Source organism: Patiria miniata, unplaced genomic scaffold (assembly GCF_015706575.1).
Source record: "Patiria miniata isolate m_02_andy unplaced genomic scaffold, ASM1570657v1 HiC_scaffold_6, whole genome shotgun sequence".
Lineage (NCBI taxonomy): Eukaryota > Metazoa > Echinodermata > Asteroidea > Valvatida > Asterinidae > Patiria > Patiria miniata.
Window position 1 is genome coordinate 8,234,917 of NW_024037073.1, and position 27,394 is coordinate 8,262,310.

Here is a 27,394-nt window from a genome sequence, read left to right on the forward strand (position 1 = left end):
AACATGTCTAGGCCGGGCTTAAACAATATTTTTTGTCTAGCAAAAAAAAAAACTTTTATTTTGATGTTATAACACGCACCTTACATTTATGAAAAGCAGTTTTTAAAATCGGTCACCATGGTAACCGTTGACAACATTCATGAAGTTAGGCTCTTTTTGTGTCTGAATGATGAGGAAATACTAGGCTACAATGTCAAATTGTACGGAAGTTGTGAAAACAGGCCGGGCTGCAGTGGGTTTCATTGCAATTGGGCCGGGGTAACATGCACTACAAGCCCGTGCAGTTATCAGGGAAATAAAGCTTCCAAAAGTCACCATTTTGAATTTCCAAGATGGTGGCTAAGATCAGATAATAAGATGACCTTGGAAAAATTTAGACCCTCAGGTATCCAAAAGTTTGGAATTAATTAAGCCATTATCTTATAAATACGAACCGGACTATTATATTAGTATTACTAGTTCCTCCTTCCCAAAAAGTTACAAAGTGCGCCCTCTGCCGCCTCTCACTTTTGCAATTATAGTTTGTTGTGGCCGGGCATATCGGGGGCAATGAAAGTTTGTCGGGACCAAATCGAAACAACTTTACTGAAGTGGCACAAATAATGCGATGGACAAGTATGAGAAAATACGTGTGGTTGGCAGAGGAGCTTATGGGTATGTAACATTCATGCGTAAGATACAGGAAATCTGACAAAATATCTGCAAAGCAGTCGTGGTCGTGGTACCGCGCCGGCCGCCGGGTAGCCCTGTCACGCCCCAACTATCGCATCGGTCCCAACTATAGTTGGGACTGTCCCAACTATAGTGCGGCAGTTGGGTCGGCCCAACTATAGTTAGGACTGGAGTTGCGCCGGATGCTTCATGCTTGATAGATCTTGTTGGATTAAATGTTCCGCGGCGCTGGCACCGTGTATTCGTCGTGCATGCATGCCGCAAGGCTGGCCGGTCACGTGGTACTGCCTAGTTGGATGAGTTGTCCAGCTGCTGGGTTGATTGTCCAGCAACATTTTGCAAAATTCAAAGATTGCCATGGCCGGCCAACTAGTATAGATGGGCCCCACCCATAGCTAATGTCAAAGGTCCCAAGTAAAGTCGGACAGTATGTAACAGAGCTGTAGGGAATGTTTTATAGTCGTCGTACATCAATGTAAACTATAGTTGGGACCGCCAAATAAAAATATTGCGGTGGCCCAACTACAGATGGTCCCCACCCATAGATAATTTCATTGGTCCCAAGTAAAGTCAGATGTGTATTAGAGTTGTAGGGAATGTTTTATAATCGTACAACAATGTACACTATAGTTGGGACCGCAAAATAAAAAGATTGGAGTGGCCCAAGGCCCGCCCAACTATAGATTCGCCCCATCAATAACTAATTTCAGTGGTCCCCAGTAAAGTCAGACGTGTATCAGAGCTGAAGGGAACGTTTTACAGTTGTACATCAATGTAAACTATAGTTGGGACACCGCAAAATAAAAAGATCGGAGTGGCCCAACTATAGATGGGCCAGCCCAACAATAAAACTTACAGTTGGGACCGTCCCAACTATAGTTGGGACAGGCCCAACTATAGTTGGGCCAGCCCAACTGTGGAACTACAGTTGGGACAGGCCCAACTATAGTTGGGACCGATGCGATAGTTGGGGCGTGACATCCCCACTAGTGTGGCCGCGGAATGCTGCGCTGAGGTTCAGAGTTCAGCGCAGCATACCGCGGCCACACTAGTGGGGCTAGCCGCCGGGTGACTGAGCTAAACTTGCGTTAACTTAGTTACACTTAATACATGTACACTGACTACAGTACAGTGTTGAACCTTCATCTCTGAATGATGAGAGCAATCTCTGAATGATGAGAGCAAACCGTCAGTGTGGAAATATGTTGACGACCTGACTATTGGTGAAAATAGAACAGTTGATAATGTCAGCGACATGCAAGAGCATTTAAATACCTTGCAGGAATGGTCAGTTCAAAACAAACTAAAACTAAATCCTGTCAAATGCCAGGCAATGCAAGTATACTTTGGCAAAAAAGAAATTCCAGATGTTGACCTAAGAATTTCAGATCAACGCCTTGAGGTTGTCAGTAAAGTCAAACTGCTTGGTGTTATGATCCAGGATGATTTAAAATGGGATTCCCAGGTAGAAAGTGTCCACACTAAAGCAAACCGAAAAATGTTCATGTTGCGTAAATTGAAAGGTGCAGGGTTCAATGACTGTGAACTTCTGAGTGTGTACAAAAGTTATATCAGACCTGTACTAGAGTATGCTGTTCCATTGTGGCATGCGGGTCTCACTCAGAGACAAAGTAACCAAATTGAGATGATTCAAAAGCGTGTCTGTAAATGCATTCTGGGCACACAGTTCACATCCTACCCAGATTCCTTGATGAAACTAGAGCTTGAGCCTCTTCATGTAAGGCGACAGCAAATCTGCAGAGACTTTGCCACAAAAGCATGTACATCTCCGCAGTTCTCTGAGTGGTTCCCTCCCTCTGAGTACAAATCATCAATGACCCTCAGAACCCAAACTAAATTCAAACCATATAGGTGCTGCACCAACAGATTCAGAACTAGCCCCCTGCCTTACATGACTGAGTTGTTGAACAAGAAAAAGAAATAGTGCAATTACTGCCCCACCATCGTCAATCGTTAATCAATTTGTCTGTTGTACTGTATTTTTATATAACTAAATGTTTTATCTTCAATTTAAAAACTAATATTATCCAATGTAAATGTAATAGCCAGTTCTGGGTTGTTTTTTTCAAATAATTATTTGTGTTGGCTGTCTTTTTTATTGAACACTGTAAATGTCATGTAATTCAGCATTTTGCTGCAATATGATTTTTATGAAATAAACCAATTATAAATTCATCAGTTCATGACCATGATCTTAAAGGAGGAACCGGAAAATGTTCCATACTACTAAGCCTCCACTTTATCTCCCACTTGGCAATGCGAATATTTTTTAGGAAAAATGTGTTTTCAGTCTAGACTAGCATGACTATAAGTTGGATGCACATGTACATGTAGTCTGGCAACGTGCTGGCCAAAGATTGTATAGCACCCTGTAGCCGCGCAGAACGATACATCTGCCATTTCGTTTGTCTACACACAAATCAAATGATGCTACAAATAAACGGTTGTTCAACTTGATTGTATATATTCATTTTAAAGAGGATCCTTTGCTGCATAAAGGATTTAGGCTGTGATGGGAGAGTTTGTGCTTGTCATTTAACGAAAATGGACAATATCGGCAAAAAAGGGATCATCACCGACACAAATTTTAATGCTCGTTTCATTAATTTTGACGTTTCTTTCATCACTTTTTGAAGTATTTTGACCACTATTTCATCTAAAATACACAGCAACTTTGATTTTTCAAGTTTTGACAATATTGGCCTCAAAACCAGGAAATTGAGGTGCTTTTAGGTATTTAAAGGGAAAATACAACATTTGCAAACATCAAAAAATAAAACTACCAAATCATTTTGAAATACCTTGCTGGACTGTTAGTGAATGACAGTGTAAAACATCCTGTAAAATCATGGCACCTGGTATACTGTCATTTTCAAGAAAAGTGGTATTTTTGTATCAATTTCCAACGCTGATCGGCCGACCAGCGTTGGAAACAACTGTTTTTTTTTCAAATACTGGCCCCAGTTGACCATCGCACTTGTTTGCAATCGATTAAACACCTATGAATGGGTACAAGCCAGCTAGAATGGTTCCCTGACCTTACAATTCCCCAATGTATGTAAACTGCTCTTTTTCTTTTTAAATGGAGTCAGGGAACCAGACTACAGGAAAATGATTGTTTTTCTTGGTTTTTATAGCATTTTCGAACCCAAAACCTCAAAAAAGTCAGTGTAACTATATTTGCTATATATTTCCAACCCCCCAATTCCATCCATTTCTGAAAATTACAGCAAAAGCAAATGGTGTATATTCCCTTTAAGCACCACATAAATGCCTTTATCACTATTATTATTATTTAATCTGACATGAAATCTAGAATGTTGCCGTTCTTCAATGTACGTTCACTTCCCTTTTTGTCCGTGTTTGTTTTCTCTTTGCACTGGACAGTGTTGCTACATGGAAGTGCAACGAAAGTTCCCGGATGTCTGACCTCAAGAATCAGTATCAATATGTGTGAAAACCGCTGTTAAACTTTTAACATTTTTTTTGCAAATCACACATATTATAAATTGATATGAACAACACGCGTAGAAAACAACTCTGCATGTCAGGATGCATCAACGTCTGTTTCATGAATGGTACAAGACACACTGTGGCTTCAGGTTCTAGGGCACGGACAATCATCACCAATGTAGACGCAAAATAGTCATTGATGCATCCATTCTACATGTCATGTGATCGTAACCCATATGTGCGCATACGCGTATGATATTTCCCAACAGGACCGTGTATCTCTGTCGTCGTCTTAGCGACCAGAAGCTTGTCATCATCAAGCAGATCCCCGTGGAGCAGATGACGGGAGAAGAACGCCAGGTAGCCGTCAATGAATCCAAGGTGCTCGCTATGCTGGATCATCCTAACATCATCAAGTATTACGAAAACTTCCTGGAGGACAAGGCCTTAAGCATAGTCATGGAATATGCTGAAGGTACAGTGTAGTAGGTCGCTCTTCAAAACAAAAGTTGACCAAGTTGTCTGTCGAAATTTTAAGAGTTGGAATTAGACAGGGCTCTGGAGTGCTCTGAAACGTGCAAAACTAAATCAGGCCAACTTTACTCACAGTTTAGCCACCAAATTTCTCCAAAAATTCCATTGGGCAAAGAAAAGCTCCTCAGTCTTTCACCAACCAAGTTTGTACACTCAATTCAATTTTTAAAGGAGACTTTCAGGCAAATTTCATCTCATAAAATGTTTGGTTGCAGCACCTGCTGCTACATCAGACTCAAACCGGCCAGCCGAACCCTGGCAAGCCCTGTGGTCGAGTGGTAAGATGTCAGCACTAGTAAGCAAGAGGTCGTTGGTTCGAGTCCCACCAGCAGAAGCGTTTACAAAAAATTCTAGCAAGCCATCGGACGGCAGTGAGCATATGGAGTTTATAAGGCAGAGACAGCAAAGGGCAACGAAAAATGCTATAAAATTTTCATCTCCCTATTGCAAATTTTATCTCATAAAAAGTTTCAGACTCAAACCAGCCAGCCGACCCGTCAAGTTGGGTGGTTGAGCGATAAAGACATCTGCACTAGAAGGCAGGAATTTGTGGGTTCCAGTCCCACCCAAGTAAGCTTGCAGAGTTATTTTTTCACAAGCCCTCAGACAAAACTATATATTTACATCCTTTATAAAATACATTGACGAAGGTAAACAAAACAAAACCCAATTAAAACTCTATCATATTGTTTATGGCACTGTACATTGCGCACTCATAAACGTTGGGCACTGTGATTTTCCTTGAAATTCTTTCAATAGAGTTTTGCTGTAGGACTAGCTTTAAGGGCCATCCATAACGTACATGTATGTACATGTATGTATACACAAAATGCATGCATGGTGAATGCAATGTTAACCACCCCCTCTCCCTCTTACCCCCCTCTCACCACGTTCGTGCCTACATACTTTATGGACAATCCCTTAAAGGGAATATACATCATTTGCTTTTGCTGTAATTTTCAGAAATGGATGGAATTGGGGGGTTGGACATATATAGCAAATATAGTTACACTGACTTTTTTGAGGTTTTGGGTTCGAAAATGCTATAAAAACCAAGAAAAACAACCATTTTCCTGTAGTCTGGTTCCCTGACTCCATTTAAGAAGAAACAGAGCAGTTTACATATATTGGGGAATTGTAAGGTCAGGGAACCAGTCTAGCTGGCTTGTACCCGTTCATAGGTGTGTACTCGATTGCAAACAAGTGCGATGGCCAATGGGGGCCAGTATTTGAAAAAAAGCCAGTTTTTTTCCAACGCTGATCGGCCGATCAGCGTTGGAAATTGATACAAAAATACCACTTTTCTTGAAAATGACGGTATACCAGGTGCCATGATTTTACAGGATGCTTTACACTGTCATTCACTAACAGTCCAGCAAGGTATTTCAAAATGATTTGGTAGTTTTATTTTTTGATATTTGCAAATGTTGTATTTTCCCTTTAATATGCTTCCCTTGTCTCGTTTAGTAATTTTGTGCCACCAAAAACCTAAATATGAGCCATCTAGCCTATGGAATTGTTACACGTAAGGACTTTCGTTGTTTTTTAATCCCAGGTGGAACGCTATTTGATTATCTTCAGCACAGAGGCAACGCTCTACTAGAAGAAGGGGTGAGAGTTGCTAGCCTGATCTGTATTGATTAGAGCATTGGCTAAGAGTGATCAGTAAATAACTATTTAATACACTAGGCCTATTAACTATTATCTGCAGAAGCTCAAGATCAGTGCATACTGGTCTCTACCCTCACAGGTACCCATTTATACTCTGTATACCCAATTAGACTTTGTAATATAGTTTTCATTTACACCCTCCTGTGACGTCACACTGTTTCCTCGACATTAATTTGTACGAGTGACTCATGGCACGCCTCTTGGCATCTTACACATATTTCTTTCTGTAGGTGGGTGAAGCCAAATACGAATAACTCAAGAATTTCATAGAATCACAGCGAGACACTTAGGTTTTCGTTCTCCATTTTCCCCTGCAATAAAAACTATCGATGAAGTTGGAGTAGAAAAATACTCTTTGGAAATATGGGTATAGCAGGATTTAAACAAGGGGATCTTTTAATTCAGAGCTCAATTCGTTAGCTACTACTATGTAGGCTACCATCGCAGCTCTACAACTTTTGTTTTTTTTTATGCTTTAAATGTAACTAATTGACATTATACCAATGATTTGACGTCATTGTTCTTTTCTTGTGGAAAAAAACACATTTTCCCATTTAAAGAAATTCAACAATGAAAATGTGCAAATGCCTTCGTTCCAGCAATAATGAAGAATTTTTGGATGGTGTAAGTAGGTAAATACACTCGGTAGCCTGCCGAAAGCCATTCTCACCTACGAATGGTGCGCACCTCTTGCATTATCCTTAACCAAATAATTAGTTACAAATTAAAATAAGCCATTTTATTTTCTGTAAGACACTGGTAAGATTTCTATTTCTTTCTCCTATTTAGGAAGTCCTCCGTCTATTCTGCCAGCTGCTCCTGTCCCTCCAACATGTCCACTCCAAGCAGATCCTTCATCGCGACCTCAAGACCCAGAACATCTTGCTCAACAAACGACGCGACGTTGTCAAGATAGCAGACTTTGGTATCTCCAAGATTCTCAGTAGTAAGAGCAAAGCCTTCACCGTGGTTGGCACACCGTGCTACATCTCTCCTGAGCTGTGTGAGGGCAAACCGTATCCTTGTCGTCCAAGCCAAAGGCTTGAAACTCCTTCTGCTGTTGTGCTAACAATAAATACTTGTGCTGAAACTTTTCATTTTTATTTGGTTGCTGTCAAGAAAATCCCAATAGGGAACTGATGAGTAAACTCAGTATTCGTTTTGGTATCGATAGTCACATATCGGTTTCGTTATTTCATTAGCCCTAACTCCCTAGCATAATTTACTAGGAGCCATACCCATCCTGGCAAATTCCAACACCATATGGGAAACTGTACACACATATTTTTGACTTTGTTTCTGGAGGTGTGTCAACCCAATGTAAAAGACTATCAGTTTAGGGGTACTGTACCCATCCTGACAGATTCCAACAAAACATGCCGTTGGGGTTTGATGGGTTGAGTTCTGTTAGGGTTAGATATAAGTTCATTAGACAGTTAGTCTATTTCATAGTAAGAAAAGAAAAAAAAAGTATTTTCTTTTGTAAACATTGACAATACTTCTTTAACTACATGTTTGGGAATTACACAGGAATTTTTTCCTGGATGAAGCCTGTAAAAGTCTCATAACTGGAAATAATAGTATTTTTGGTTTTGTTCCGTCATGTCATGATACAAAGGGTATATTCAAGTGGTGATATTTTTTGTTTTTAAACAGTCATTCATAAATACCTCGGACAGTTTAGCTATTCCTATTGGTCAAGAGCCCGGCACGTGGCCGGTCTTAAACGGATGATAAAGACATGGCTAGCTGGTCTTAAACACTTTTCCAGTGTCGCATAAAATGTGGACTCCTAAAAATCCAGTGCCTCTTACCGTTTCATTGGTTGAACGTTCACAATCCTCACGTAGGCATGCGCAACACTACATGCGAGTCAGAATTTTATAGTTCTAAATTCAAAACGCAACGCCCCAGGTGCGTTCTGCGTGACATCGCGCAGAACATGCTACGCGCGCGTCAATCTCCATAAAAGGGTTGTTTACATCTTACTCGCCAGCTGAACACTCCATTATTTTGCTAGAGGGATGTTTCAAAAAGCATGAAGTGAACTTGTTGAACAAAATCGGGATTTTTTGAACGAATTATTTTTTAATTTTTTTACGGATAAGGTATTTATGAATGGGAATAAATATGTGCTCGGTCGGTATTTATCACTCTGTTTAATACCGCTTAGAGTCTGGGTGCTGATAATTACCCTCGCCTCCGGCTCGGGTAATTATCAGCACCCAGACTCTAAGCGGTATAATTACCCTCGCCTCCGGCTCGGGTAATTATCAGCACCCAGACTCTAAGCGGTATTAAACAGAGTGATAAAAACCTCTCGAGCACACATTTATTCCCTTAGTAAAAGATACCTTGGAGAGTTGATAGCTTCTGATTGGTTGAGACTCGATCACGTGGTGGTATTTTAACGTGATATAATGACCGCCTTAAAAAAACAAGCGAATAAAGTGGCCATCCCCCAATCCAGTCATTATCACGCAGTGAAGACCGGGTCCTCACACTGTTATTGTTTTCGTTTTTACCAGACTGCATACAAATGCATGAACGGGGAAGTGGAAGACATTTTTCACTGTCTGACTGATCAAACGTGTAGAATATTCACAATATTTCTTGTACATCTTTTCTTAACATTTTTTGTTCCAGCTACAATCAGAAAAGTGACATTTGGGCCGTTGGATGTGTTTTATATGAACTGCTCACTTTGAAGAGAGCCTTTGAAGCAGACGTAAGTCAATACTTGCTGAATTTCTATCCTGTCATTCTGAAAGCTGGTTCATACTTCATGTGAAGTGAAAGCAAAGCAACTTTCAGGATTTTTTTTTTTTTTAAGTTGAACAAAAAAATTGACTGGAGCTGGGTCAGTTTCTTTGATCACCTCTAAAATTCAAATGCGCCTGGTCAGTTTCCCTTTGTGGTTTATTTGCAAATCAGGGAACGAATGTGTGCTTGGCCAGTTTTAAACACTATCTTTAAGACTGGTTGGCGTCTGGATGCTGATAATTACCCCAGCTGAAGGTGAGGGTCATTTTTAGCACCCAGACTCCAACCGGTCCTAAAAAAAGTGTTAAATACCGGCCAAGTACAGTTATTCCCATTCATAAATACCTTTTTGGTAGGAAAAAAAATCAAAAATGTTCAGTCCAGAAGTCAAAACAAGTCAAAAATTATAAATTTGCAACGATTTTGTTCAACAAGTTTATTTCATGTTTTTCGAAACACCCCTCTAGCTGTGCTATGGTATGGCCCTCTCGCGAGTTGCCGTGAAGAATTCCTTATAATGGAGATTGGCGCACGCGTACTGCGTGATGTTACGCAGTGCGCGCGTGCCGTTGCGTTGTGAATTTAAGAGTATGAAATACTGACTCACTGGAAGTATTGCGTATGCCTACGTGTGGATTTATCATATGGCTTGTGAGACTTCCACTGTGAGGGACAAACCACATGCGCACATTTGATCACATGCATATGGTGCAAAGGATCCGTGACTAATTTTTCTGAGTGTGCATAAACCTTGCTAGTTTTTTGGCATCGTGTGAAGAGGGCTTAAAGCCAGAGTCCATCATTTGCAGCTATCCCAAAAGTAACTGTTGTAATTATTGTTGAAAAAAAAACTTGGTTGAAAGATAGTAAGGGTACTAAACTCCCTGTGAAATTATTCTTTCTGGCAAGCTGTCATTTTGAAGAAATCAACAAAAGAAGGCCTTCCCAACGGTGCTTGTCAAAAAGCACCGTAGGAAATTCAAATTAGTAGTTCCTTTTGTTATTCGGTAAAGCGCGCACAAGCATTGGCACGACACACGCGCGCACGGTTGATATAATTCATTGGATCAGTGCGCGACATCGCGTAGCTGCAATCGGCTCAGTGAGAACGTGTCTCGGACGCTGAATTCAGGCCCAATTCAAAACATGATTCAGCAACTTTTGATTTGAAATCAAGATCCTAGAGTGTTGTTTTTCTCAAAATATACAGCTAAAGCTGAGCTGAAACGTCATCAGGTTAGTTGTTCAGCACCCTTCTTTAGATCTTGAGCACTTTTGTTGCTTCAAACGATAAAATTCACAAATTACAAATGATGGACTATAACTTTAAGCGTCAGGTGCCGTCGACAATGAGTCCCTCGCAGTGGTCCCCTCCAACTCGCTCTGTGTAACATTGCGCACGAAGTCTGTAGACTGAGAATACAAATTTGAGACTAAATCAGACCCCACGTTTTCCTTTGTGCACACCCCTCCAGAATCTGCCAGCCTTGGTGATGAAGATAATGCGTGGCTCCATAGCTCCAATCTCAGACCGCTACACCGACTACTTGAAACGTCTCTTACTCCAAATGCTTCACTTGGATCCTGACAAGAGACCCTCCATAAACAAAGTGATAGCGGAGCCGATAATCATCAAAACACTGGCCAATGTCTACATGGAGATAGGACGCGTCAAGTGCCCTCTCAAGTTAGTCAGCAACTTTGTTTAAGTCATAGAGCTATATTAAATTACTAGAGCGCTGACTCATGTACAAAGTGATGCCTGCTGGGCGCATCCATGGTTGTACACAAACCTATGGAAAACTCAAATTTTGTACGGCTTTTGTAAGGCTATTGGCTTATCTGCGTTTGTATTCTATACAGGTGCGTTATCGAGGCCGATATCCCCAAAACCGCAACACATGATCAGCATATGAGCGTTTTATTTTGCTATATGCAGACAGCGCAATGCAGATGATTACTGTGACTTTTTTTTTAAACCGCTGTGACGCGCTTAAGTTGTTTGCGTATGTTGTACTTGCGCGTTGCATTTAGAGTACACTTTCAAAATTCAACCAACCTAATTTCATTATGTTCTACAAACAGGCACATGAATTCAAAATGTCTGCGCCCAGGACGGCTTCAAAGTGTCTCCACGCGCGAGAATGAAGAGTTAGCGCTCTAGTAATTTAATATAGCTCTATGGCTTTACTCTAATAAACCTATCCCTGCTACATGCTGCAGATTGCAGCAGTTTTGAAACAAGTTGTTCAAGTTGCAACTTGCTGCCAAGTTGCCCATTTTGTGCTTTGTTGTATCTTGTTGCAATTTGCAGGGTACATTGCATAGTGCCAAGGCTGCTACCACAGAATCCACCGTTGCAGTCGTTTGCAGGTGGCTAACTGCTCTGCCACAGCTGCTACAACAGAATGCACTGTTGCAGTTTGTTGCATTTGGCTAGCTTCACTGCACAGTGCGACATAATCTAGCGGTTGTATTTTGTTGCATTTAGCAGGGTTTTCTTTCCAGCATAGATATTTTTACATTTAGCAAGGTACCTGAGGCAATATGGCACAGGACAGGCTTTTTGGCTATTTGCCAAAACAACATGTTGGGCAGTCTTATAGAAATCCATAAACTAATTCGGCAAACAAAATTTATGAGGTTGAACCATGAGGTGGAATTTATGAGTGCGTGCGTATTACACAAGCGTGACTCGCACAAGCCTGGTGCCACCACAAAAAAATGGCTGTCGCAGAATTAGTTTGTACTTTTTGTTGTCATTGATACATACACATTTCTACCTACTTTGTGGGCTTGTACTTGGTTACGTCTTGCTGTACATGTGTTAACATATTAATGGCCAAAAAAAGTTTAGTTCAAACGTTAAAGGGAAAATACAACATTTGCAAACATCAAAAAATAAAACTATTATTTTTGTATCAATTTCTAACGCTGGTCGGCCGACCAGCGTTGGAAAAAACTGGCTTTTTTTCAAATACTGGCCCCAATTGACCATCGCACTTGTTTGCAATCGATTACACACCTATGAATGGGTACAAGCCAGCTAGACTGGTTCCCTGACCTTACAATTCCCCAATATATGTAAACTGCTCTGTTTCTTCTTATATGGAGTCAGGGAACCAGACTACAGGAAAATGATTGTTTTCTTGGTTTTTATAGCATTTTCGAACCCAAAACCTCAAAAAAGTCAGTGTAACTGTATTTGCTATATATTTCCAACCCCCCAATTCCATCCATTTCTGAAAATTACAGCAAAAGCAAATGATGTATATTCCCTTTAAGGATAAAAAAGAAGATCCAATTAAATTTTTGTTTGTCTTGTTTATTGTTGTGCAGGATCCCCAAACCATTTGTAGTGACAAACTCAGCCAACTCCAAGGTACAATCCTCAAATCGGAAGGACAGCACTAAATCTCTGTCTCGGAAAAGTGAGTATATAAATCTTAAATGTAGTTCCTTTTTTTGCTCAGTTCTCTTAACCAGTTCGTGTTGGAGGACGTGATACCACGCACTGGCTGTTTTTATAAACAGGCACGGCTGATGGGTTAAGACATCAAGATTGCCTTGACTTGCCTCTGGGTGATGTCTAAACACGCTAATCCCTCATGCCTTTTGTACACACACACAAAGTCCAAGCAATCTGTGGAGGCGGACCGTGTGTTGATCTTGAATTGGCCGTTGTGCACGGCCTATTGTTGTACAATTTACGCTCCAGTGCACACCCTGGAGTGTTGAAACATATGAGGTTTCAGCAAGAAATATCGTACAAATACTGTTGAAGTCACTCTTGCGAATCGGTGTTCGTGGCATTTGCCTGTGTAGAAGTTGGCTGGAAAATGTTGCCTTTTGCGAAAATCAAAAATTTTGACAAAATAATCCTGGCGTGTAGTGGTTAAGTTTGAATGATTCCTAGAAGTGGCTTTTACTGGACTTGTTTATTTGAATCCTACAGTCACTATATTACCCAGAGCTACTGAGTATAGAAAAGTACATTGAACAGTCAACAAATCATTTTGAGCTGTTTACCATTCCCTTTTAAAGCCATGTAGGATTATTTGCAACTAAATTTAGGCCTAGATTATACTTTAAAATCCTCTGCACCGCTCCAGGGTGTCACTGGCTCTGCCTCAGCGTATTGACAGTGATTGCCGGTGGACTTTGCAGGGTTGAGGCAGTGGTCACCCCTCCAAGGACCACATTCAAGAAATTATAGAGGATTTTGCAAGATAGGTCTCTCTCAAATGATGTCATTTCCTACCGACCAGCCACGTGCATCGGCATCTTGAACATCAACTTGCAAAACGCACATCGGCTGCGTCGTAGTTCAAACACATTTCAAGCAACAAGCTCACGTGTTTGGAACATTTTCAAGCCTGGGCAATACGTGTTTGATTTCGTAAAATACGCAGTTGCAGTTCTCCTACAGAGATGGCTGTCATTGAGAGAGACCTATTTAGGCTGTATGCTATTTTTACATGGAGGCAGTTGGAGGATTTTGCAGGGTTCAGGTTGCATCCTAACAAAAATGCCTAGGAACTTAGGGTTAATAATAAACATGTAATACATTTTCTAATCTTGCCATCAGGCTCCAACTTGGTTCTGAACAGCAGCAGCTCCAGCTTGCCTAAGCTCCGCCCACTCTCAACTGTCTACTGCTGGGGTTATGGTGTCAATACCCCCGTCAGACTCCCCCTCCCACACAGTGACATACAGATTGCTCAGGTCTCTACCGGTCGCACTCAGAGGGTAGCAGTCACTAAGAATGGAAGACTTATCATCTGGGAAGTAAGTACCAAGAACGTTTTTAATGGAAATTATTGTGTTTGGAACATGTGAGTTTTAATATTAGAGTTTGCCGTTTGAGAAATAACTTGCCTTTCAAGCTAAGTTCAAATTTCTAAACCATGATCAAATATCTTGCCTCACGAGGAATAGAATGCTGATGTGTCAAAACAGCATTGGAATTAGTCATGGAAAGTCAAAATTTCATAACAAGATGTTTGTGGGAACCCTGCTATTGGCTTTAGTGTGCTACACACATTGATCTCCATTAGTAAGACTGGATAGGACACGCGTATACTTGTGCGCAGTGAAGATTCGGAAAATGCAGACACAAGCAGCAGGGTAGTACAGTGCGGATTTAACGTTTGCGACCGCGCATGCGTGACGTGCGCGTGCTGCATGGTACTATGTGTGACGAGTGTGACGAAATTTCAAACTTTCAAACCCTCACTAACATGACTAATAGACCACTCGTGCGTGCACCAGATGGAGGGTGCTGTGTGTCCTATTCAGTCTTACTAATGGAGATCAATGGCTACACATCACCATTACCATCCTCAATCTATCCGCTCCGTTCACAAGTACCCCCTCACCGGCAAAGGAAGTACAGTTGGGGGTGACCAACTGATGCCATCTTGCCTGACTGCAATTCATTTGCCACGAAGCGCGGCCTCTGCATGTACATAGTACAAATCCCCTGGTGTACGTGTGTCACACACAAGGAACGGTGCGCGTCAACCAGCGAAATGTCCCGCCCATGGGACGTCGTTGCTAGGTAAAAGGGCGCGACCAACCGACGCCATCTTGCCTGACTGCAATTCATTTGCCACAAAGTGCGGCCTCTGCGTGTACATAGTACAAATCCCCTGGTGTACGTGCGTCACACACAAGGAACGGTGCGCGTCAACCAGCGAAATGTCCCGCCCATGGGACGTCGTTGCTAGGTAAAAGGGCGCCCTCTGTTGTCAGCGCACGGAGCCCATTGCGTAAATTGCACAGCATTTTCACACTGTGCAACTTTTAAGTAATGACATTTCACAAAAGTTTCCAAGTGCTTAAGTCCTTGACTTACGTAAGAAATTATGGGGTAATTTGCGCAATCACTTTAAGTGGTGTAAGTTGTGGCGTATCAACTGCAAATGACCTATTTAAGGCTACAGTTTATCATTTGCAGCGATCCAAAAAGTGACTGACTTATTATTGTTGAAAAGCATACTTGGTTGAAAGATAGTAAGGGGACTAAACTCCCTGTGAAATTATTCTTTCTGGCAAGCTGTCCTTTTGGAGAAAACAATGAAAGAATACCTTTCCAATGGAAGACACATCTTTGGAAATTTACATTAGAAGTCCATTTTTTTCATTCGGTGAAGCGCACACAAGCGTTGACACGGCACACACGGGTGCGCTGTTGCTATAATTCGTCGGATCAGTGCGCGACATCGCGTAGCTACAATCAGCTAAGTGAGAACGTGTCTCGGACGCTGAATTCAGGCCCAATTCAAAACACGACGCAGCAACTTTTGATTTGAAACCAACATCCTAGAATATTTTTTTCTCAGAATATACAGCATTCACTGAAACTTCATCAGGTTAGTTGTTCAGCACCATTCTTTAGATTGTCAGCACTTTTGTTGCTTCAAACGAACATAATGCACAAATTTGTACAAATGATGGACTATACCTTTAATCAGCAAATCGTGATCATTGTGGTCATTACTGCACAACTCAACGTTACTGGATGGAGTCCATGGATAAATAACCTGAGCATTGCTGACGTTTTGTCACCAGTCATCCTCTGTAGGCTCGGACTCTACCATGCTACCAGGAGCTGTGGACCAGCAGTACCCCAGCTTCATCCCCCGCTATCTAGAAGGCCAATCAGCAGTCACTATCCAACATGTGTCTTGTGGAGACATGTTCACAGCTTGCTTAACAGGTGAATTGTGTATAAATATCCGCAATGGTTGGAGATGGAGTTATTAATAATGTACTGGCTGGGAGATGTTGCTTGATTGGACTACTTTCTAACTGAGGGAGGTAGTTTAAGATGCGCTCCCGTGCTATTTTTGAGTTTCACTTTGAAAAAGTAGATTTGTTTTTTTCAAGTGCTTTTCCTAGCAATGTAAGCTTTTTTCCTAGAAGTATATAGGTTATTCACCGACTGAAACATCCACTGAGAAAAATCCACCACTGTTTAGTTATTGAATTATTTCTTCCCAAAATGTGAATTATTTGCAGCCAGCAAATAGTTCAGATCGCGCAGGGCAGGTTCATTTGCATGCAAAATGAAAGCCCTTTTTCATTGGGTCGCTGACCCTCGAAATCGGAATAAAGTAGGGGTCTTTTGGTTTCATCGTTACAGAAATTGAAAGTTTGTTAGGAAAAAAAAAATCAATACAAACAGTGTGAAGTACAACCAGCTATTAGAGATTTTGTAATTTGACAAACTGATGAGTACGTATACGATCATAAAAACATGTCGCACAACTTCTCTGATTAAATAAGTAACCTGATGGATACTACGTTTCCTATTTTATTTGGAATATACACCCAAAGGGTTATTATCGAAGATGTTTACATTATTCAAAACGTTGAACAGCGACGCCAAGTTTTGTGAAATCGTAAGTTTAGTGTGCAGCTGCGCAATAAATTGGTTGCATAAGTCCTACGCATAGTGTAAGTTGTGCAGATATCCGTTAAATTAGCTTCAGGATTCTGAACATTTTCACTGCGAGAAGATGTCAGAATAACAGTTGAGAATACAGTGCAAGTCAAAAAAAACTATACACTTTTATAACTGGCCATAGTTTTATTCTGTAGAAATAAAGATAAGATATTTTCTTTTAAATTGTTTCATTCTTATCCAGCCCTGACCAGTTGGTGCAAGTCAGATTTCACCCGACCCCATTAATTGTCTCCTGTGCAGTCATGCATGAAAACTAATCCAGTGAAAATGTCACCAAAAGAAGCAGGAAGCGTTACTCTAAAAGTACATATGGAAACATCTTATCGATTTTGCTACAGAATAAAACTATGGCCAATTTTAAAATGTATAGTTTTTTTGACTCACACTGTATTACAACAAGTACCTGATACACTGGGTCTGTTGCAGATGGCTTTGCCCCAACTTTATTTAGATGACTCCTAAATAAAAAAAAAAGCCATATCCGTCTGGTAAACAACTCAAATTTCTGTTATGTTGTCATGTTGCAGACCGAGGTATATTGATGACCTACGGCAGTGGAGCCCATGGTAGCTTGGGTCATGGTGACTATCACGACGTCTCCCAAGCTAAGATTGTTGAAGAGTTGCTAGGTTACGAGGTCGTCATGGTATCCTGCGGTGCATCGCATGTGGTGGCTGTCACCAATGATAATGAATTGTTCTCGTGGGGCAGAGGAGACAATGGTAAAACTGCAGTGATTACCGGCCAATGAATATCAATACACATTGTTGCTGAGCATGAAAACATTTGGCTCTACGACAACCCCTGGAGATTTGTAGAGTCATTTTTTGAGAGAAACAAGCTCTCAGCTTCATATCTTTGGCTTAGACATCAGGAGATATTGGGCTCATGACTTGGAAAACTCTGCTCAACTTCGGTCCCCGTGATGCTTGACGAACATCCAATCCTGTAGTTTGAGGTCAAAAATAAAAAACAGTTTCCATTTTGTTTTGACATTAGAGCTTTCTTAAACCAGAATCCAGAGATGAAAGCCAGGGTTTTTGAAGCCAATAGTCCCAAAATGAAAGGTGAATTGAGTACAAGACCATTTCCCTGTTAGCTAAACTTTACCACCATTTCATTCCAAGTTTTTTCCAAAACTCTGAAAAAAGTACACCAGAAATTGCTTTCCTTTCAAATAGACTTGAACATCCAACCCCACCAGATCTGTAACCCTGCCTTAACACCATGTATTCTTACAGGACGGCTGGGATTAGACAGTCAGGAATCCTTTGCGTCACCACAGAGTGTCCTCCTCCCTGTACAGTCTCACATTGCCTCTGTACATTGTGGCTTGGATTGCTCTCTACTGCTGACTACTGATAAGAAAGTCCTAGCTTGTGGAAGCAACAGGTTTGTGTTGGCATTGCAGTCTAGATAGACTTGGCCCAAGTCTGGATTGCCTCGGTCTGTGCCTATAGTAAATCCACACATAACGCATACATTCGTTCAGTATAACACACATCCTCATGCGTCAAATCCGGACCATCATGTTAAAAACAAACATGGACATGTTATTTTCATGATATGCAGCAAACCCAGACTTGGTCAATCTGCCAGCGTGCGCGTATAGTTTGTACACAGTCTATGGAGATTAATTGGCTAACTCTTTGAATCACATGTGCCTGCACATGTACACACAAATGTACGTAAAAATACACGTGCTGTACACAGTGAGTCGCATTGGTATATGGCACTGAAGTGGAATGGGTGTTTAAGTATAACTTGTCGAGCTTCTGGAAAGATGTAAACTAAGTAGTTTTACAAAAAAACTTGAGATACCAACTTGAGCAATTCCGACTTGAGTCAAATCTACAGTCTAGATGAAGAATATCGTGTAAGATGAAAGGTTTTGCCTGGTAAATGTTAATTCAGTTTTACCTTAATGCGATGTTGTTTTACATGCTCCATAGTGTAAGCGACATAGTTTGTTCTCCGTGAATGACCATGTTCAAGAGTCACTGCGTGCGCGTACCAGTTTGCAAGTGTATGGTGCCAGTAATGTATTCGGATGTCTCTCCCAGTGGTCTCCCCCAACTCTAGTGCATGGACTCCATAAGCAATGTACGCTTGGTGCCATCTTGGTTAGGTTGTGCTGAAGGGATGAGTCTCGGCCGAGAGAGCTTGTGATATTTTTCTCAAAACCTCTTACACAGCACTGAGTGAATGCGGAAAAAAGTCTGGCAGTTAGCTGTGTCAACGACTTGAATAAAGTTTAAGCAATGGTGTAGCCAACTCCATATGTGCCATATTTTATTGCAGAAGGTGCACAAGACGTCATTTCATGGAAGTTAATCAACATATACAAGTACTGATACTTACTTCTGTTCAATACGTTTCTAGCCATTTAACCCTAGCCCCCCCCCCCCCAGCCCTTTTAGGGTTAAAAAGAAGGGGAAAATGGCAACTAAACAAAATGTGAGATGCTGCATCAACTTAAGGTCCCCAGTACCATCACAAAAGCATGACTGTTTTAAGTTTCTTGTGTCACTATGCTTGTCAGTCTCACCATGCACTATGCAAGTTGCATTTCCTGTGTTCAAATGTAACTGTGTGCTTCTTTTTGTTTCTCCCCAAAGATATAACAAGCTAGGCCTAGATGATGTCGGTCCTAACAAGAAGACGAACGGTAAAGTAGATGAGATGCACACCTACAGTCCAGTGGTTTCATCCCCTATTCATCAGCTGTCAATCCATAGTGTTGCCATAGGAACAGCTCATGCTGCCTTAGTTACAGGTAGGAATTTTGGCCTTGATTTGTCTAAGGCCCCCCAAAAAAGTCTCCTGTATCTGGTATGGAGCTTGCCCCAAAAGTGGTGTGGCGACGCAGCTTTTTTGTTCTTCTTTTTTTCCTCTACTTTTTTTCTTCAAATGTCTTCGATCTCCTTAAAACTCTCACAAATATCCTTCAGGGTGGAGCTTGAGGTGACCTCAATGAGGCCATAAGGCTTGAGAATTCTGCACCCACTTATGATCTCAACCAACACGAACATTCTACGGGAAATCAGGATAGTCAAAACAAAAATCAGAGAAAAAGGTAATGTCAGACCATACAGCGACATCGACATCGTGCATGTGCTGCCAGGCTGGTCGTTAGTCTGCTCCCTTAGGGTGGCATGGGTGGCTTGTGCGTAAAGCGCTCGCCTCTCACCAAGGTGACCACGGTTCGAATCCTGGCCGCGGATCGAATGTGAGTAGAGTTGTGCGTTGGTTCTCTCCTGTGCCACGAGGGTTTTTCTCCGGGCCCTCTGGTTTTCCTCCCTCCGGAAAAATCAAACACTTTTGATCTCAGGCTGTGCTCCGTGGTAATATATGGGTCGATGTGGCCGGCAGCCAGAGGCGCCTTTACGTGCTAGCGGCCCGACCACGTTGTAGCCGCGTCCTTCGCAATTCAGCATACCAGCTGCGAGTAAGGATGATTAGCCTCCCCAAATTATTATTATTATTATTATTATTAAATTATTATTAAATATTGCGCTAATTTAAAAGCGTTTACGACCAGCACTCTGTCAGTCTGGCTTCCAGACACGCAATTACAAAATTACAACACCATCTGCAAATGGTGCCCGACTAAATTTAGTGCAAAATATATGGGAGCCCAGAGAGGCCATTACTCGATCATAACCCCATTTAAAAACACGTTAATACTGTGCAGCAGCAGGATTCCAGTCAAACCAGTGACTTTGGCCGTTTAGAGACAGCATTTTACATTGAAAAAAAACTTGTTAATTTTGCCGACGTGCATGGCTACGGCGATGCGCGCGCAGACCAGAAACCGGAGACTTTTTTTTGGGGGGGGGCCTAATTATTTTGATTGTATTTTATTTTTGTGGGACAGTCTTCATCAGTGTGTTTTTCCAATAACACCATTGCAAGCGAATCAGACTCGAGTCCTATTTGAGTCACATTTTTGTTGACTAGGACTCAGACCAAAGTCACCATCGACAACGAATGTTTCTCAGATTTGACAATTTGGACTCGGAATTGGGACTCGGCCTCGACTAAGTGACTGGAACTCAACAAATGACAAATAAAACTTTAAAAAACACAAATATGCTCATGTAGAATATTTAATGAATAGCTCATTTACTCACCTAAGAATCTTTTGCAAATGGATTTTCAGATTTCCGATTTGATAAAAGCATTTACATTTTTAATTTCCTGGCCTGCAGATGATAATGTGTGCTTCACGCTGGGTTCCAACCAGTTTGGTCAGCTCGGTTGCGAAACTGAAACTAACACCCCAAGAATCCCTTGCCGCCCAACATTCCAAGATGATGTGCAGATAACGGCGGTAGCGTGTGGGGATATGTTCACTGTTGCTTTAGGATCAGGTAAGACCGGCTTGTTGCATCAGGTTTAATGTGTGTCAACATTTGGCGATTGGTGAAAGATGCAATTTTCACCTGAGTTTTGCATGGTATCTACAGTATGTCCTAAAAGAAGTGTCAGTCTGACTGTTTTTAAATAACTACAAAACGATGAGGTCAATTTTAAAATGTTGGCTGCGCAGATACCCCTAAGCCTTGGCCTCAACCCCTGCGAGCTTCATTTAATTTCAGTCACGCATCACTGCACAATTGTCAATTGAGCACAACATCATTTTTGGACGCTGTGACCAAATTCCGTACTTTGATTAATTTCAGTGTTGTGTGATGTAAGCTGTGTAAAATCCAGCATGTGGAGAAAAAAGGCTGATGTGGTTTGGGATTGGAATCATTTGCCCTTGAGCATTAAACTGATGTCTTGCCATGATGACTGATAGCCAGGCAAATGATTCCAATCCCAACCGCAGCCCTTTTCACAACATGCAGGATTTTACACGGCTTACATAACAAAGCACTGAAATTGATTAGGGCAAGGAACTTGGTCACAAAGTCCAAAAATGTTGTTGCGATCAATTGACAATTGTGCAGTGATGCTTGACTGAAATTAAATGAAACTCATAGGGATTGAGGCCAAGGATAAGGAGTAGCTGCACAATCAGAAATTGTCAAAATTAACCTCATGGTTTTGTAGTTATTTCAAAAATAGTCAGACGGACATTTTTTGGGGACATACTGTAAAGTGATGCTGATGGTGTACATAAAGAACACCATGGTTTGCTTGGTAAGAGGGTTGTTTGTTCAAGTAAGTTTTGGCTTCCGGTGTTCCGTAATTACTGTGGGAGCCTGAGGAGAAGTAAGGTATCAAGTAACTGGGGATAAACAGTGACAAGGAAATGTCTTTGTCAAGGTTCATTTAAGTAGAAATGGAATATCACAAGACTCAAGACTGAATGAATTGTGATTGACTCGCTAGGACAGCACTGCTAATCGTCGCTCAGTGTAAGCACTGTCTATATCCATATTACTTGATTATTCGATATTATTTTGATATCAATATCGCCGATAGCAATTTTTTAATCATTTTGAAATTTTCGATATTGAGAAATGATGAAAATATCCAAAATGCGTCCGATTGTCATCAAACTAAATCTCCCGTTTGTGCTTTAACTTTGCGTTTAACGTTTGCTGTATGCTGAAATAAATTTGTGTGGCAACTTGTGCTTGTGACTCAAAATAAAGCCGTCACAAAATGCCAAGCAGCATCGCTCTGTGCTCTGGAATTTGCGGTCTTCCCAATGTAAAACCTCAAAAGAAACCGCCCGTTCCGGACAAACTCTCAGTGCTGAGATTTGTTTTAAAAAGTTTGAGCAATATGCTCCAGAGAAAGCCGTGGAAAATTGGGTCTTAAATGTATGGTCTTTAACTTTTACATGGGATAATCATTGTATTGAATATTATCAATACTAGATTTCCGATATATCAATTATTGAAAATTCCGATATTGACGGTGTTAAGCTCAGTGAGGTATTGATGTTGTCGACATTCTTGACTTGTATACTACTGTTCGTGAAAAAAGGCAACAGTCTTTTTTTCTTGATTGAACCTTTGCATCTTAGATGGCCAGGTGTTTTCCTGGGGCAAGAGTTCAAGAGGTCGACTGGGCCGACAGGAGGACCACTCTGGAATCCCACAGAAAGTGGAGCTTAATGAGGAAGAACCCTTCACAATAACATCCATCTCCTGTAACCATGGCAACACACTGCTGGCCACCAAACGTAAGTGTACTCCTTCGATCTGAATCCTGTCTGGGAACCAATTATGACTCATATTGGACTGAATTTTTCAGGGGTTGCTATTTTGTGACTGAATTTGCCACCTCTGTTGCACAGGTTATTTCTAGCTATGTGCAGAACTGTACACACTCACAAAGTCTGTGAAGTCTGTGGAGGTGGACCCTGCGTTGATCTTGAATTGGCCGTTGTGCACGGCCTATTGTTGTACAGTTTACGCTCCAGTTCACACCCAGGAGTATTGAATCATAAGAAGTTTCGGCAAGAAATATTGTACAAATACTTTTGAAATGACTCTTGCGAATCAGTACCGTATGTGTGGCATTTGGCTGTATATCAGAAGTTGGCTGGAAAGTTTTGCCTTTTGCAAAATCGACATTTACGGCAAAAGTAATCCCGGCGCAAAGTGGTTAATTTTTTTAGTACATTGTCTTGTCTATTTCGTAACTGTTTCACTCTTTTGCTCTTTCTTGCAGCATGTGTTAATCAAGCAGATTCTCCTTGATCCTGTGCATGGAAGACAGAAACTTGAAGAGTGTTTTCATCTCTATTACTCTTGGTACAAACAAAATTCCCTTTTTTTTGTCGACACTCCTTAAATAAAAGATACCATTGGCTCAACCAGACAGAACTTCAAAGACTGTACAGGGGTTTCAGTCTCTCATGTCCCTCACATTTAGCCATTATTCAACATTTAGGCAAGAAGTGCACTTGGCCCATGGGTTTGTGTGCATTCCTGTGGGAACGGAGTGTGCGGAACCATTTTAAATTGATCCACTCTTGGTTCTTGTTGTACAGTCAAATGAATAATGACTCGTAAAGTAAAAAAAGTGTTGAACAAACTCAAGGCTCTTTCAAAGTAACTAAGAAACAAGTTCAAACTGTAAAAAGTGATCAGATACCTTCGTTAATTACACTAAAAGGGGTGTAGTCCGGAACACACAGGGAACTTATTTGGGCCCACCCACTGTCAGGTTTTTATAATCAGTTGGTAAAGGTACTTATAGGTGAGATGATATTATTTTTAGCATAGGGTACTTTTCATCCAATAATTATTGATGAAGACTAAAATTTGTAGTTTCGTGCAAATGTCCATGAATTATTTTACAACTGCATTTTTCACTTGAATGAGAATTTTATGTCATGGGAACCATTATAAGTACTTAAATGTATGTGGGATAATTTTATCAAACTTTTAAGTTGGGTGCATAACAACTAAGTTGTTGAACTTTTTGGGGGTCTCATAACTGGATACCTTTGCTAACGTATGTAACACAAGTAAAAAGTGCACTCATGGGCACCCAATTTTGAATGTTATTTTCTTCCGAATGATGCCATTTCAGGTGGAATAATTTTACAGGGTATTGTCACCAGTACCATCTTCACTTTGAGCAAGGTTTTTGTCATTTAATTGGTAGCTTTTGTTCCAGGTAAATGAAGATGTTCCTATATAGGGCGCTAAGCAGGAAGATATTTCAGGAACTTGAGCACACTAGATATTTTGTGACTTTAATGATTTTCACCTAATTCAGATTGAGATGTATTTCTTTTAAATACATGTAATATATATATTTTATGTAAATATGTAAATGTATTTATAGTTTTTTAATAATCGAGTTGACCAAGTTATTTATTGCAATAACTGTACAGTTCATTTTTGTATGCTTTTGTATTAAAATGTTCTTTTAAGATAGCCTTGCTCTGTGTATGTTGTTGCATTTGTTTCGGTGTGAAAATGATGTAGTCACGTTGGTCCAGCTATAGTCACAAGTCAATCACAAATCAATCACAAATCCTACAGTTCAAAGCCTCTCTCTTTGGCACACCTCATAACTTAGGATTGCATCATGGTGGGGGTGATGATGAAGTTAGGGATGAGTTTGGTGTGATCTGGAGTGACTGAAGAGTCCAAGCCTTGAGTAACGCCTCCAGGGGCATGATGGACGCTGGAATTGAGGTGGTGATGAAGTTCCTTGTGCTCTGGTGAGAGTGTGTATCTTACGGATGAGTAGCCCTCTTGTGCAGTCATTGTTAAAGAAATAATGGAAAAGATGTTGCCACTTTTTTCTTCATATATCATCTCAATAAGGGTTCGGTCATTGCAAAAATGATAAGACATGAATTTGGGACCGAGAAGCATTTCCAATTTTGATAGGAAATACTTAGAAAATTTTCTTGACTCTCTATAGATTTTGTACACAACTGCTGAAGCGGCGTCAGGTTGCAACATTCATTCCGAATTAACATAAGACACCTCAAAAGAATGCAAACACGCTATACAGGGTGGATAAAAAAATTTAAAAAACGAGATATTATTGCTAATTGGAACAGAAGTAGGGCACATGTGAATCAAAGGGAGATATCCTCTGTTAGGGTTGAATCTCCTCTTTAAAATGACACCCTGATCATGTCATTACATTCACGGTTGACTGAGCAGTGACCAATTATATGAAAGGGTCTATTTAGAGACTTGCGCCACTTTTCATGGTGAAATCTCTTTTTTCCCACCTGCTTTGATTGGCAACCATAGCCTTTTACTCTGTGACAATTGACACAACAAAAACCACAATTTCTTCCTCCATTGTCTTCTGTTACAGATAATCCACCTGGTCTTCCTTGTTTGTGTTTACCCATCCTCACTCTCACACTCCTTTGTCCATTCCCACTCCCTGTGACCTTTGATCCTTACCTTTTCTGGTCCCTCCCCTGTTTATACCAGACCCCTTGTGGTTTGCCATCTCCCTGTTTCTTTGTTCTCTCATCCACCCTCCCCTGCATCTTTCCACACCTTTCCCACCTAATCCTCCTTTTGTGCTTCTTCTTTCAGCCCTGCATGTTTGTGTGCACCCCCATGTTAATGTATGTACCTCTGTCATTTCTGTTTTAGCCTCTGAGCAGTCTTACTTTTTTCCACAATTGAAAAGTGGTGCAATTCTCTAAATAGACCCTTTCATAGAACTGGTCACTGCTCAGTCAACCGTGAATGTAATGATACGACCAGGGTGTGGGGACACACAGCATGTGCACCGATACTAAAATTTGTATCCTTGTGGAGACATTTCTTTGTTCTCGTGTAGTAAAGTTTTCGAGTTTGAAAGGGAAGATTCAAAATGCTCTTATTTTAAACAGAATTAATTTTCTTGGCTGAAATTCTGACTTAATATCCCTTTTCTAAAACTCTTCTATTTGCGACAAATCAACCCACCTTGGAAATTCCTAGTTTTTGAATAAAATCCATATACATGTATCTATTTCGAGAAAACCTTGTGGAGACGTATTCATCTATAGAAATTGCCCTGTGGAGACGTATACATGTTCAATCTTTTGTTCCCTATTGTGTGCATGTCTCCAGAGGGCAAGGTGTATCAGATCAGTACATTATGCCAAGCTACAGCCACAGCATACATTCAAATTTAACTTGGGATGGTGCCAGACTAATCCCCTAATCATTGGAAATACACAATGGATGGACTGGGAACCAGTCTAGGTCTCCCCCAAGTCTCCTTTTTCTGGCCATTGAAGGGGTACTTGTGCACGGAGCCCATACCATCTATCAGATGCAGCTCTGTATGCATCATTATGTAAATTTAGTAAAACACCACCAAATATGGCTGGTGTATGTAAAAAGTCTGTATTTACCGGTTACTTGGACGATGAAGAAGAACACTAAAGCCACACTACCTAAGCTCAATTTTTTTTTCAAAAATGCAACAGTTTTATTCAACACCTAAATAACTAACTAATATAATCACAACATAAAAATGAAGTTTTTTTCCAAGATACAATTTCCTGTGCAAAAGAAAGATTTGGTTGCAATTACCGATGTCTCAAAAGTACATGTTAAAAGGAAAATCTGAAATGCCTGCAACAAAATACTGATTTTCTTCAGGAACAGGAACTAACATCTATCTAATCATCACTTTAAAGAAACAACCTAAACTACAAAGATTAATAAAAAATAGATTTTAATATGATACGGAAAAAAAAATAAACATTATGATTATAAAGCAGTTAAATTTGTTTGATATAAATAAACTTAATGCAAGTATATAAAAGCTGCTAAATATAGATTAGACTTTGTTAATATTTGGACGTGTTGGTTGGCAAATATAATGGCATTTTTAGACGTACTGGCACTTTTCATGCATGCAAATGCAAACTGATCAACTTTTTGGTCAAGCTGAATTGGTTTGGAAGTCTTTGTCTCCAAGTTGGAATCCACCTGAAAGCAGTACCGATGAACCACAAAAAGAATCCCTGAAGTATGGTTGCGCACGGCAGCTTTCTACGGTTCGCTATATTTCTCTTGAAAATCAGAAAGTTGTAAAACTATGAACTTTGTGCTGCACTGCAGGCAAAATTCTACCAGAATATTTTTGTTTCCAGTCTTCCAAATGTGTTGAACTGCTCAAAAGACCTTTTTTTCCAGCTCTTGAAGAAAAGGAATGTCAAATTTATGGCAGATGTTGAAAAATGTCCCCAAATAACCCACTGAAAGGTTGATGTGTTTTTGTGCCCAGTTTTTATACTGGGGCTCTGGAATGTTGGCAAAATGGCTGCCATAAAACACATTTCAATACCAATGTGTGGCTGACATGTGCATTATGGGCAACCCTATCCTTTTGTAAACAGCGACTGGAACTATGTTGTCA

The 27,394-nt window shown here is 40.7% G+C and overlaps 1 protein-coding gene across 1 annotated transcript; it reads left to right on the forward strand.

Moving 5' to 3' along the window:
• The first annotated feature begins 525 nt into the window (after positions 1-525).
• LOC119743204 (serine/threonine-protein kinase Nek8-like) lies at positions 526-24,440 on the forward strand. The gene is made up of 15 exons (XM_038219585.1): positions 526-654; positions 4,416-4,621; positions 6,236-6,291; positions 7,141-7,367; positions 8,998-9,079; positions 10,590-10,801; positions 12,454-12,545; positions 13,703-13,902; positions 15,688-15,835; positions 17,113-17,307; positions 17,827-17,977; positions 19,204-19,361; positions 20,797-20,958; positions 22,569-22,727; positions 23,219-24,440. Exons 1-15 carry the CDS (start codon positions 608-610, stop codon positions 23,245-23,247), a joined length of 2,124 nt encoding a protein of 707 aa, XP_038075513.1. The 5' UTR covers positions 526-607; the 3' UTR covers positions 23,248-24,440.
• The last annotated feature ends 2,954 nt before the right edge of the window (positions 24,441-27,394 follow it).

What these genes read in the sequence shown, in the direction of transcription:
- LOC119743204 (XM_038219585.1), top strand. Translation starts at nt 608, where the DNA reads ATGGACAAGTATGAGAAAATACGTGTGGTTGGCAGAGGAGCTTATGG. An exon ending in CGCGTCAAGTGCCCTCTCAA is followed by an intron (nt 10,802 to 12,453) that starts GTTAGTCAGCAA and finishes ATTGTTGTGCAG; the next exon opens with GATCCCCAAACCATTTGTAG. An exon ending in CACACTGCTGGCCACCAAAC is followed by an intron (nt 22,728 to 23,218) that starts GTAAGTGTACTC and finishes TCTTTCTTGCAG; the next exon opens with CATGTGTTAATCAAGCAGAT.